Source organism: Nerophis ophidion, linkage group LG03, assembly GCF_033978795.1.
Source record: "Nerophis ophidion isolate RoL-2023_Sa linkage group LG03, RoL_Noph_v1.0, whole genome shotgun sequence".
Taxonomy (NCBI): Eukaryota; Metazoa; Chordata; class Actinopteri; order Syngnathiformes; family Syngnathidae; genus Nerophis; species Nerophis ophidion.
Genome location: NC_084613.1, coordinates 192,495 through 207,138, shown reverse-complemented (window position 1 = coordinate 207,138; position 14,644 = coordinate 192,495). Strand labels below are relative to the sequence as shown.

Sequence of the window (14,644 nt, the reverse complement as noted above, 5' to 3'; positions counted from 1 at the left end):
TATATATATATTAGGGCTGGGCAACGATTAAAATTTTTAATCGAAGTTAATCGCACTATTTCTCTGATTAACCGCGATTAACTGCATTGTATACGCAAAGCCCAATAATGAATTCAAAAGTAGTGTGTAGTGCACCTTTATTGGAATATTCTCCCACATGAACAAAAGCGCCAAAACATTTGTTGTGCAAACACAATTTAAATCAGTCCTTGTTAAACAGTAGCAGTTAAATAGCATATTTTATGAAAATCAACTCAAAAAATGTAAATACAAACATTTAAGATTATTACTACCACTACCAGGGTATTTAAATTATCCTGTTTGTTATGGAAAATAAATATAATCTACATACAAATCTCTGAGCCACGATCATAAAATCTGAACTGGCAATTTCTGAGGTAACAGCAGAAACATTTTTTTTTATCAGGGATCTTATGTTTAAAAAACCTATATTATAGGTAGTGGGCTGTTTTAGGGAATTTTTGATCAAATTATCCATAGTAGCAGTATTAATAATGTTGTCTTTATTCTGCGTAGTGCACTTAAGATAATTATGACCATATCTAGGAATTGATATGATGGGAATTTTCCGATTGTTTGTTTGGTGCTTTGATAAACTGAACACATCATATACATGGTACTATATTGTGACGTTATGAGCCAGGGAATAAAAGAACTACCCTACCCAGAATGCAACAGGAGTGACGAGCATGCGCGGTAGCCCGGTATAGGTTGTGTCGCCATGACGGCATCTTGTATGTTGTGATATGCACGCTCTGAAAGCAAACGTTTAGAACTCAGCCAATACGCCTCGTCTGCATTATTTATAAATAGACAGACAACACATATACTCCGTTGCTTCACAGGCCGCTGGATGTAGCCGGCGAAGTATTCCCATGCTAGCTAGCCGATCTAGCAAGCACGCGTCATTCAGTCCAAAACGGCCCGATCTATTCACATCCAGAATTGTCTGGCGGTCGTAAGTGACCCCGGAGTGACCACGCTGTAAGCCAGCCATGAAATTTGCAGAATTGTCCGGTATTTTTGCCAAATGTTCCATCTTTACCAAGAGCCCCTCGACGCCGGGCGACGCCATCTTGTTAAGAAAAGGCGTTAACAAAATAAAAGCATGTAAACAACATACGCAAATGTGCGATAAAATAATTGTCGGCGTTAATAAATGGGTTGTACTTGTATAGCGCTTTTGTACCTTCAAGGTACTCAAAGCGCTTTGACACTACTTCCACATTTTACCCATTCACACACACATTCACACACTGATGGAGGGAGCTGCCATGCAAGGCGCCAACCAGCACCCATCAGGAGCAAGGGTGAAGTGTCTTGCTCAGGACACAACGGACGTGACGAGGTTGGTACTAGGTGGGAATTGAACCAGGGACCCTCGGGTTGCGCACGGCCACTCTCCCACTTTGCCACGCCGTCCCTAGATTGATGAGTTAACTCATAATTAATGAGTTAACTCATTAATGGACAGATGCAAAGTGGAATTTGCCCACCCCTAATATATATATATATATATATATATATATATATATATATATATATATATAAATATATACCTACACAAACCCCGTTTCCATATGAGTTGGGAAATTGTGTTAGATGTAAGTATAAACAAAATACAATGATTTGCAAATAATTTTCAACCCCTATTCAGTTGAATAGGGGTTGACAACATATTTGATGTTCAAACTGATAAACTTTTTTTTTTTGCAAATAATCCTTAACTTTAGAATTTGATGCCAGCAACACGTGACAAAGAAGTTGGGGAAGGTGGCAATAAATACTGATAAAGTTGAGGAATGCTCATCAAAAACTTATACGGAACATCCTACAGGTGTGCAGGCTAATTGGGAACAGGTGGGTGCCATGATTGGGTATAAAAAGCAGCATCCATGAAATGCTAAGTAATTCACAAACAAGGATGGGGTGAAGGTCACGACTTTGTAAGCAAATTGTTGAACAGTTTTCTCAACGAGCTATTGCAAGGAATTTAGGGATTTTACCATCCACAGTCCGTAAAATCATCAAAAAGTTCAGGGAATCTGGAGAAATCACTGCACCTAAGCGATGATATTACGGAATTTTGATCCCTCAGGCAGTACTGCATCAAAAACCGACATCAGTGTGTAAAGGATATCACCACATGGGCTCAGGAACACTTCATAAAACTACTGTCAGTAACTACAGTTGGTCGCTACATCTCTAAGTGCAAGTTAAAACTACTATGCAAAGCCAAACCCATTTATCAACAGTAGCCTGAAATGCCGCCGGCTTGGCTGGGCCCGAGCTCACCTAAGATGGACAGATGCAAAGTGGAATTGTGTTCTGTGGTCTGACGAGTCCACATTTCAAATTATATTTGGAAACAGAGGACGTGGTGTCCTCCAGAACAAAGAGGAAAATAACCATTCGGATTGTTATAGGCGCAATGTTCAAAAGCCAGCATATGTGCTGGTATGGGGATGTGTTAGTAACTTACGCATCTGTGAAGGCACCATTAATGCTGAAAGGTCCATACAGGTTTTTGAGCAACATATGTTGTCATCCAAGCCACATTAGTATGAACGCCCCTGCTTATTTCAGCAAGACAAGTGTTACAACAGCGTGGCTTTGGAAAAAAAGAGTGCGGGTACTTTCCTGGCTGCCTGCAGTCCAGACCTGTCTCCCATCGAAAATGTGTGGCACATTATGAAGCATAAAATACGACAGCGGAGACCCCAGACTGTTGAACGACTGAAGCTCTACATAAAACAAGAATGGGAAAGAATTCCACTTTCAAACCTTCAACAATTAGTTTCCTCAGTTCCCAAACGTTTATTGAGTGTTGTTAAAAGAAAAGGTGATGTAACACAGTGGTGAACATGCCCTTTCCCAACTACTTTGGCACGTGTTGCAGCCATGAAATTCTAAGTTAATTAATATTTGAAAAAAAACAAAAAACTTTATGAGTTTGAACATCAAATATCTTGTCTTTGTAGTGCAGTCAGCTGAATATGGGTTGAAAAGGATTTGCAAATCATTGTATTCCGTTTATATTTACATCTAACACAATTTCCCGACTCATATGGAAACAGGGTTTGTACTGTATATTATATATATATATATATATATATATATATATATATATATATACATATATATATATATATATATATATATATATATGTATATATATATATATATGTATATATATATATATATATATATATATATATATATATATATATATATATATATATATATATATATACATATATATATATATAATCTCTGTGACTACTTACTATGTTAAAATGACTGTTGTACAAAATGTCACTAAAGCAGCAGTGCTAATGGTGTCCCAATATTTTTGCACAGTACTGTTAGCAGGAGCATATCCAAACATGCTGATCCCATTTATATATATATATATATATATATATATATATATATATATGTATATATATATATATATATATATATATATATATATATATATATATTTGTGTGTGTGTGTGTGTGCATATACTGTAATTACTTTATGTATATGTATATATACCTACTAGATCAGTGGTTCTCAAATGGGGGTACGTGTACCCCTGTGGGTACTTGAAGGTATGCCGAGGGGTACGTGAGATATTTTTAAAAAATATTATAAAAATAGCAACAATTAAAAAATCCTTTATAAATATATCTATTGAATAATACTTCAACAAAATATAAATTTAAGTTCATAAACAGTAAAAAGAAATGCAACCATGCAATATTCAGTGTTGACAGCTATATTTTTATGTGGACATCTTCCATGAATATTGATGTTAAAGATTTTTTTTTGGTGAAGAAATGTTTATAATTAATTTTAAAAATACAGATGGATCTCTATTACAACCCCCGAAGAGGGCACTTTAAGTTGATGATTACTTCTATGTGTAGAAATCTTTATTTGTAATTGAATCACTTGTTTATTTTTCAACAAGTTTTTTGTTATTTTTATATCTTTTTTTCCAAATAGTTCAAGAAAGAACCACTACAAATGAGCAATATTTTGCACTGTTATAGAACTTGAATACACCTCACGGTGATGCTTGTACACGTCATCAGTGATAAACCCGGGGTCATAGGGTGTTTCGGGTCTTTAATCATCAGACACCCTCGCCCAGGCGACCCAGCAGGGGGTGATCAGACCCCGGCCTGTGTCCAAGTAGCGCACCACGGATCCCCCCTACGGATCCACAGCCACCGGGAGGCTTTTTCTGCGGCCTCAAGGATGTTCTTGGTGGCTTTTCTGGATTGCAGTCCTCTAATGCCAAGGATTCTGAACACACGCTGTAGTGAGTGACCAGCAAAACCCCTGCACCCAATTTCGACTGGTTCGCAGCAGGCTCTCCAGCCGTTACTCCGACACTCTGCAGTGAGCTCAGCGTATTTGGACCTCTTTCGCTCATTTGCTTCGTCAATCCGCTCCTCCCAGGGGACAGTCAGCTCCAGTAGCACCACTTGCTTGGTTGACTCCGATGTTAACACCATGTCTGGGCGGAGTGACGTGGTAGCGATGTTGGCCGGGAACTTGAGTTGCCTTCCCAAGTCAACACGGAGCTGCCAGCCACGGGCGGTGGCGAGGAGCCCTCCTGAGAAGTTGGGCTTGCGGTTTGCCTTCTGTCCTGCTCTGATGAAGGTGATTGACTGCTTCGGGGCGGCCTGGTACTTGCTGTTATGTATCGCTGCGCAGATAGAATCTGCCAGGGCTTTTAAAACTGGGTCGTGGCGCCAGCGATAGCGCCCCTCCCCTAGTGCCTTTGGGCAACAACTCAGGATGTGCTCCAAAGTGCCCCTCCTCTGGCACAGTTTGCAGTCCGGAGTGTCTGCTAGACCCCAGGTGTGTAGGTTGGCGGGGCATGGGAGGACATCGTACACAGACTGGATGAGAAATTTTGTGCGTAGAGGTTCAGCTCTCCAGAGCTCTGCCCAGGTGAGTTTTCGAGGTTCTGCATGCTCCCACCTCGTCCGCGCCCCTTGTTTGGACATGCCGACCATCCGACAGCAACGTTCTTCCTCCACCTCTGCATGGATCTCCTCTTGGACCAGTTGACGCTTTTCCTTGCCACAGGCCCGGTCAAAGCGTGGTTTTGGAAAGCTGCCGAGGCCTGCCCTCCGCCTTGCCACAGTACCCAGCAAGGTTTTGTGCCTCAGCCGTGCCTCTGCTCTGCTTACGGCTTCTTGTGCCTGCCACTTCCTCCCGGTCTTAACAATGATTCCTGCCGAAGCGACCTTGACATCTGCGGAGTCCCTGTACATCATTACCTCTCTGGAGCGGGTGACTTTGAATTCCTCCAACAATCCCCTGAGAGGGAGCTGCAACTTGGTGGAATGGCCATAAAGAGCAATGCTGCTTAAGGACCGAGGGAGCCCCAGCCATCTCCTTAGGAACTGACTGATGGTCTTCTCTAGCACCTCAACCGTCGTCATTGGTACCTCGTAGATTAACAGAGGCCAGATTATTCTAGGCAACACTCCGTTTTGGAACATCCGGGCTTTAAACTTTCCTGGGAGACCCGATTTGTCGATGGCTGTGAGCCATGAGGTCAGGTGGCTATTTGTCAGAAACTGATGACATAGTGCAGTAATTTACTTCTTTATCCCTTTTTTTCCAACCAAAAATGCTTTGCTCTGATTAGGGGGTACTTGAAGATGTTCACAGAGGCTACATCACTGAAAAAAGGTTGAGAACCACAGTACTAGATGATATGATATTAATCTGGACAAAGATGCAGCTGGAGGCGTTTATGTTTATTCTACCCTCCCAAAATTATACATGTAAGTCAACCATTCTTTATGACAGGAGTTGTTAACCTTGTTGACCTCAGACCTGTTCGCCTAACTTTTCTACTATAAAGGGGCCGGGGGCCCACTTCAATACTAACACTGAATCAGTAAAGTTATTTTTGATTTAAATCATATTCAATAAATATATCTTAACTACTTACAGTTTACAGCCTTGTCAAATGAAGCCTTGTTTTAATCACAAAGATTATTATTCATTCAACACATAAACCTTAGGCTTAGGTCAGGCTGATTAGAAACATAAATATTATCCAATTATTCTGTATAAGAAGGCACTCCAATTATTGACGGTAATAACTGTAAATACAATTATGCTGTGAAAAATAAAAATTAAAATTAAATTAGAAATTAATATATATATATATATATATATATATATATATATATATATATATATATATACATATATATATATATAATATATTTAATAAAGTATGTCTCATTCCGTCTAATATTTACAAAATGAACTTCTAATTCAATTAAAGTGCAAATTGAAATACAACGTTGCCACTTTAGTCATCATTTTTTCTCTTAAGAAGCTTCTCTATAATCTTAGCGCCAGAATTCTTCTATTTGTTTGAGATAGTCATTACTGCCACAAGTGTTGGAAAAGTATATAAAAACTGAGTACAGCCTGCGGCCCATACTAACGGAAACATATATTAGTTTTCCTCTGCAGGGCGCTCGCAGCCCAACATTCGGCCCCAGCCCTATGGTTAAGAAATCTGCTTTATGACACCTACTGATAGTATGGCAAAATTGACACAAAACAACAATTGTGTACAGACTACTGTACAATATTAGGGAAATGCATCTAACAACTTTATGATCTCAGTCAATCAGCAGTCAGCACATAGAAGTTGGTTCAAAGCACCCTACTTATAAACACAGGTAACAGACTTTTGGTCAAATATTAAATAAATAAATGGGTTGTACTTGTATAGCGCTTTTCTACCTTCAAGGTACTCAAAGCGCTTTGACACTACTTCCACATTTACCCATTCACACACACATTCACACACTGATTGAGGGAGCTGCCATACAAGGCGCTAACCAGCACCCATCAGGAGCAAAGGTGAAGTGTCTTGCTCAGGACACAACGAACGTGACAATGTTGGTACTCGGTGGGGATTGAACCAGGGACCCTCGGGTTGCACACGGCCACTCTTCCACTGCGCCACGCCGTTAATGGAACTCTTTCAAGATGTAAGATAATATGATATCTGATGCACAGTATTTTTGGGGCCTTGGAGCTCAGGCTTAGTATTTCCATTTTCTTTACCACATGTCCTGTTTTGGGTCTCAGGTAACTGGAGTCTATCCTAGTTGACTTTGCAGTGAGTATGGTCACACTCACATTTAGACATGTAAAAGGGGTAGAATTAAACTAGCTCTGCTTCTGGCTAATACTTTTCGGACATGTTGTGCAAGTGTAAATGTTCGTACTGTACTTCTATGTAAGTATGCGTTGTGACGGAGCACGTCATATCACTGATTACAAACAGTGCATTTACACACACATACTTAAACACACACACACACACACACACACACACATACACACACACACACACACACACACACACACACACACACAGACACATTCACACAAGTGCTGATCATGTGACCGGTGTGTTACATAAGGATTCAAAAAGCACCAAAATACCTAATCATTGTTTGTTTATTGTTTATTTTTTGACTGTCATTAGGCCATTGGGCATATACAGTATGTAGGATAAATTGTTTACTTATTTATTCATAGAGTAGTAAAATAAATATCGACGATCATTGGGAGTGACTTGAGGAGCAAATGGGGAGCCCTTTCAGGTCTGTTGTAAGTTATCCACAGGTTAAAATGAAGGTAATGTGAGCTGTGGCTTTTTGATTGCCGTCTGGAATCTAGCCCAGTTGCCATGCATTAAAGCAGTGCTTCTAAATTATTTTCTGTTACGCCCCGCCAGGACGAAAAAAATATTTTGCTCCTACTCTCCACCGTGACTATAAATAGTATTATTTGTCTATAAACTTGTTGTAATCATACCTTCGCGTAACATTGTAAGTTTATTAACATTAAAAGAAACAACACACCGGCCTTTTTTTTTGCCTCCCACCGTGGTCACAATGAAGCCAAGTTCTACATACGCTTCGTCATATTCTGGTATGGGAAAAAAAAGCATGTTACTCCCAGGGGTGGCCCGCCCCACTTTTTGAGAAAGACTACATTAAGTTAACAATGGTCTGTAACTCTTTTGATGATAAAATGGACTCTAACGCAACAGTGAGTCAATGCGGAACTCAGTTCCGTACTCCTTTAATAGTTTACCGTATTTAAAAACTATTTTTGACATGGTATTTTCATTTAAAGCTTAACCCATCTTTGCTGTTTTTGTACTGGTACAACAACCATCCCCTAGCACAGTCATGCCACATGCATTTAGCAGTGGTGGTGTGTCTGAGGAGAGCTATCAGGAATACTGAGAAGTTACCTGAGGCTATCTTGACTGGTGTGCTGGTAATCAGCTGCACATTAACACCAGTAAAACAAAAGAGCTTGCGATTGACTTCCAGTGGTCAGCTCCACCACCCACACCTGTTAATATCCAGGGATCAAATATAGAAATCGTGGACTCATTTAGATATCTTGGTGTTCACCCTAGCAAGACTCTGGAATGGACTCACAAATTTAAACGATGTGTTCACAAAGGGTCAAAGTTGCCTATACCTCTTGAGGAGACTGAGGTCCTTTAGGGTGGGCAGTTCACTGCTGCGCACTTCTTTCGACATTGTAGTGGCTTCTGCTGTGTTCTTTGCCGTCGTTTCCTCGGGTGGGGGCAGCACATTTAGAGACACGAACAGACTTAATAAACTGATTATGATAGCTGACTCCATCCTAGGCTGCCCACTAGACATCATTGAGGAGATAGTCAACAGAAGAATGCTGACTAAGTTGACATCCATAATGTCCAATCCCTTTCACCCCATGCACGGCACTGTAGAGGCCCTGAGTAGCACTTTCAGCATTAGACTGTTACATCCACAGTGCAAGAAGGAGCACTACCATTAAAACCCATTAAAATTTACAACGCACTTATGTGATTACTGTAATCTTTTTTTTGGTGTGCAATGTGGATGTTAGGGTTTTTTGTTTCATTTATCTATACCATTGGTCACCAATGCGGTGCCCGCGGGCACCAGGTAGCCCATAAGGACCAGATGAGTAGCCTGCTGGCCTGTTCTAAAAATAGCTCAAATAGCACCAGTGAGCTGCCTCTATTTTTTAAAATTGTATTTATTTACTAGCAAACTGGTCTCGCTTTGCTCGACATTTTTAATTCTAAGAGAGACAAAATTCAAATAGAATTTGAAAGTCCAAGAAAATATTTTAAAGACTTGGTCTTCACTTGTTTGAATAAATTCTTTTTTTTTCTTGGCTTCTTGGAACTTTCAGAAAGACAATTTTAGAGAAAAAAATACAACCTTAAAAATGATTTTAGGATTTTTAAACACATATAATTTTGTACCTTTTAAATTCCTTCCTCTTCTTTCCTGACAATTTAAATCAATGTTCAAGTAAATGCATTTTTTATTTATTTTAAAGAACAATAAATACATTTTAATTAAATTCTTCATTTTAGGTTCTTTTTTTTCGACGAAGAATATTTGTGAAATATTTCTTCAAACTTATTATGATTAAAATTCAAAAAAAATATTCTGGCAAATCTAGAAAATCTGTGGGATCAAACGTAAATCTTATTTCAAAGTCTTTTAAATTTATTTTAAAATTTTTGTTCTGGAAAATCTAGAAGAAATAATGATTTGTCTTTGTTAGAAATATAGCTTGGTCCAATTTGTTATATATTATAACAAAGTGCAGATTGGATTTTAACCTAAAAAATGTAATAAAAATTCACAAACTAAACTTATTCAGGAAAAATTACTAATGATGTTCCATAAATTCTATTTTTTTTTTTTTTTTTTTCAAAAAGATTCGAATTAGCTATTTTTTCTCTTCATTTTTTTCGGTTGAATTTTGAATTTTAAAGAGTCGAAATTGACGATAAACTATGTTTCAAAATTGTATTTTTATTTTTTTCGTGTTTTCTCCTCTTTTAAACTGTTCAATTAAGTGTTTTTTTCATCATTTATTCTCTACAAAAAAAACTTACGTGAATCTATATACATAGATTTATTTATTGATGGTAAATTGACTAAATTGGCTATTTCTGGCAATTTTTTTAAGTGTGTATCAAACTGGCAGCCCTTCGCATTAATCAATACCCAAGAAGTAGCTCTTGGTTTCAAAAAGGTTGGTGACCCCTGTTCTCTAAAACTGCACAAAATGTAGTATTTATTTGTTATTTTTTAAATTATGTTTTACTTCTGTTATTGTATGTGGAAACCTTCAGTGCAACAAAATGATATCCTCACTGTGGGATAAATAAAAGTCTATCCTATCCCATCAAATACCATGGCTACGTGTTGATCCACTCACTCTGCACATTTGTTTGTTTGACACTTTCCATTAATACAGGAAGTAGCCTGCAAATACAAATATGGTGCTCACTTTTTTTTTTAACGTATCCAGTACTGTTCAGTATTGTCTATTTTTTTTAGCTTCTCTGTGTCAACATCTCTTACTTCTGTGGTCCTTGGATCTCATGCGTTGAAAAAGCCAGATTCTGTTATCATTTTGTTGTTTGATCTGTTGAGACTCTTTCATTTCCCCTTGTACAAACAATGCACACCTTTTGTGACATTGCGTCTTGCGACCGGAGTGGTGGGCTTTCAATCTTGGCTTCCATTCAGGAAACAGCGGTGGCGTCACAAAGTTTCTCAGAGGAGTGCACTGGCTTTGCGAGCAACTTAGGGGTTTCAGATGTTAACTACCTCTGTTCTTTTCACACACACACACACACACACACACACACACACACACACACACACACACACACACACACACACACACACACACACACACACACACATACACACAGTCCTCTTCAACTATACTGTATATAAACACATTTGCTGCTTAAAGAGGCTCCTGCTCATACAAACCCACGCCAGAGCCCACATTACCTTACCCACTCTGCTATTTTTAACCCATTCAGAACTCCTTCAGAGCTGATGGACCCAAAAGGATATGTTAAATTTATTCCCAGTGGCCAGAGAGGAGACACAGGGGCCATTTGCAATGTTTATTAACAGTCTGGTCCTGGGATTGCGTGGGTGCGTCTTCTGCTCCCATGACGCAATTAGCCATTTCATGTGCATCAATTTAAGCTGATTTCTGCCAAAAACAGGGCCATAGTGTAAATCAATTTATTTATGAGGGCAAGCTGTCAGATTACACCTTGGCTTGGTTCGGTCAAAATGTGCAAAATGGCTTCAAGATTGATAAGCTTATACTTGGCCAAAAATGCTAAAGACAGAAATGATCCAAGGCTGGTGGATACATCATAACACATTATAAAAATTTCAACATACTTACAAATAAAATCAGCTTATAAAAGCACACAGAACAAATACAGCAATAATGCATAACATCGAAAAAAAAAGCTAACATATTGAATCAAATAAAAACACAAATATTGGTCTCTGAACTTATGTTTGAGCCTTCCTTTCATCCTAATGTATAACTAAATGCATAATGCTGTCAGGCTACTACAATATTGAACCAATATTAAGAACAAAGATGTTTGTTTTATGAACTTGAAGGCTCCACCGCTGCTCTTCTTTTTTAAATGTGAATGCAGTAGTTGACTATTATTCATGAACATATTTATAAGCACAGTATTGTTTATTTGTTTTCTGGGAGGCTATAGACCACTGCTGTTATTTTTGGAAAGTACCGTTATCTATAGGTACTCCAATTTAAATTCTGTGCAAAAAAATGTTGAAGCACAGTGATCTTGAATACTTGACAGTTTGATACATTTTTCAATGAAGTAGTGAATTTAACAGTACATGAGTTGCAGTACATTAAAATGCAGTTTGAACTTGAGGTTATGCAACATGACAGTGTGTTACTACCAGCACAAAACGAGTGTAACTGTAAGTCCTCACTCGACTAGACACAAGGCACACACCTCATGGTGGCGTAGCACGTGAAAAGCAGAAACAAGATTGTAAGGTGCATTCACAGTTCGTTACACTATTATTATCAATAATATTGTTTGCCCACTGAAAATGGTTCCGTGACTCACCTTTGGGTCAGATCACTGGTCTTTAAGTAGCAACTACAGTAGAAGACATTTGTGATGTCAGCTATCAAAGAGTTGACTTTCCGCTTTACTTTTTAAGTAAAATATACCAACTACCATCCATCCATTTTCCATTATTAAGGATTGACATCGTCAAAGTAACTTGATTGCAAATACAACTAAAACTCTTACTTCTTAAAGGCAAAGAGGAATGCCCGCCCCTAACAAGACATGTCCGAAAAGTATTAGACAGAAGCAGGCCTAACTCCACACTTCCAAATGCTTTTTTAAACAAGATGGTTATTGTAATCTATAACTATTTGGCAATGCTACTCAATAAAAACAGATGAGTAAGTATGCTTGATTATCTTACTTACACAATTGTGTGCATTTAGTTGATAATAACCAGCAACAGTTTTGTACATTTTGTTTCTGTCTGTATTCTGCAGAACAATGATTCATTGCTCACCAGTTTGGTTTCATGCAGTTCAGCCTCCTACATCACCAAATGCCACTTTGGTCTGCCATGTAGTTTTTGCTTGTCAGTTGCTTACTATTCATGTGTGGTGTGGATTAAAGCAATCAACCATATTTAACACGCTTTCTCAATGTTGTCATCATTCAGTAGCCTTTCTCCCTTAACGAGAGTTTACATTTAAAACGGCCATGGACAACGAGCAGCCAGAAGAATGCCAAAGGATATGCTACCTCATCAGGCATGTTTATTTTTTTAAGTCTACTGATTGCATTTTTTTTGCATCTATGACACTACTGTACATCATCTCTGACCTCCATACAGGCATTGGATTCAGGAATTCTGGATGATGTTCAGGTTGCACCACAGCTTGTCAGACAGCTTGGACCAACTCCGAGATCTGATCATGGAGCATGGACAGGAGCATCTTTACTCTCTTCTAGAGACCAAATGGATGTAAGTGTTACTGTGGGACCAGCTGTCAACTGAGAGGTCTGAACACGACACGACCCACAGATCTGTCAGGACAAAACAATAATCTGTCACGGTGGCAAAAAACATCGATGGAAAGTGAAAACGGCAGGTTGCAAGTGTAAAAACAATGTAAATAATATGTTGAGCTTTTATGTAGGATTGTTTCCCTAAGGCCTTACAACACAAATATAGTTCGGAATCAAATTTAGGTCTGAGCTTTGGCAAAGCCAATCAATATTTTTTAATGTACGCTTATGATCTTTTCCTTCCTTTGTTTTATTGATTCTGGTGATTGCTTGGACTCAATGTTGCTAGAAGGTGAATTTCCACATCAAACGAGCAGAGGATTGTGGGACCAAACGGAACTGTTCTGAAGTCTTTCCACCTTGACTAAATCCATGTTAAGTTGAAAAACAAGCCCAAATAATTTACCAAGGTTGATTCAAGGCAAATGGACTCATTTATGTTTGTTAAATTTTTTTTACTTTTAATTCAAAAGGATTCTTTAGTTTAGCCAGTCATCAGTCACACCTGAACAAAAGGGGTTACATTCAGCACATGCACAACATTCAGAAGCCACTTGGATTCAAAGTGAAACATATTCAACTAACAAGAAGTCAAGTTTCTTTGGTTTTATCTCAGTGGACTACCATGACTTGGATACACAGATAAACCCAAACCATGCTCTACCAGAGTTTGGCTTTCTTTTGATGAGTGTTTTGCCACAAACATACGTCTTGGAATTGTTAAAGGTTGATTTCCTCGGACCATATAAGACATTTTCACACAGGATTTGGAAACTGTGACTATTTTCTGCAGGCTTGGATCCTTTATTCCCTTTCAATAGTATCCCAATTGTATACAGTTACTCTTGATTTAATTCTATAATGCTCAATTTGCAAGATAGAGCTCAACAGGCTCCCATGCTCATACTATTTTGTATGTCTACTATTTTGTCTCCTGGCTACACCACTTTACTTACATATGTTTGCATGACACATTTCATTCTGTCATATGTTCTAGAAATGAACGGGACTGGTCATGGAAGGCCAGCCAGAAGATCAAAGCTAACAGCAGCAAAAAGAGAAAAGTCTCTCTTCTTTTTGACCACCTGGAGCCCATTGAACTGGCTGAGCATCTCACCTTCCTGGAGTTTAAATCATTCTGCAGAATATCAGTAAGTGCACATGCACACGCATATCAACATAAAGACACTTCTTCTATCTATATTTCACATGCTTCTTCGTGAAGCATAAGGTGCATACAGTATTTCCTCCCAAAGGAAACGCCTTGCAGGTTTTGTGCACTTCATTACTGACGCTCTCTGTTCTCACCACCAGTTTGTTGACTATCAGAAATACATACGCAACTGCTGCATGAAGGACATCCCCTTGATGGAACGTTCCATCGCCTTGTGTAACGGCGTCTCCCAGTGGGTTCAGCTGATGGTGCTGAGCAGGCCCACTGCTCAGTTGAGAGCTGAGGTTTTCACCAAGTTTATCCACGTGGCACAGGTGCAGCTTTATATTCCCTTTAGCTGGTCTTAAACCATGGTTTAAGTATAGCAAAAAGATCAAAAACAGTGTTTTGTTAATTGTAGGCAAACTGCAATAGATACCAATTGTACGTTATTGATGAATTTATAACA

At 38.7% G+C, this 14,644-nt stretch overlaps 1 protein-coding gene across 4 annotated transcripts in view; it reads left to right on the top strand.

Moving 5' to 3' along the window:
- The window catches only part of LOC133548881 (RAS guanyl-releasing protein 1-like), a 78,309-nt gene that overhangs the window by 39,460 nt on the left and 24,205 nt on the right, over window positions 1-14,644 (top strand). For 2 of the 4 annotated variants that reach the window (XM_061893818.1, XM_061893819.1), the window contains 4 exons: window positions 12,703-12,763; window positions 12,847-12,978; window positions 14,020-14,173; window positions 14,337-14,510. In XM_061893818.1, coding sequence (XP_061749802.1) covers window positions 12,703-12,763; window positions 12,847-12,978; window positions 14,020-14,173; window positions 14,337-14,510 — 521 coding nt within the window. Of the gene's footprint in view, window positions 1-12,672; window positions 12,764-12,846; window positions 12,979-14,019; window positions 14,174-14,336; window positions 14,511-14,644 lie in introns of all 4 variants that reach the window. The other 2 variants (XM_061893820.1, XM_061893821.1) reach the window with 2 other exon arrangements.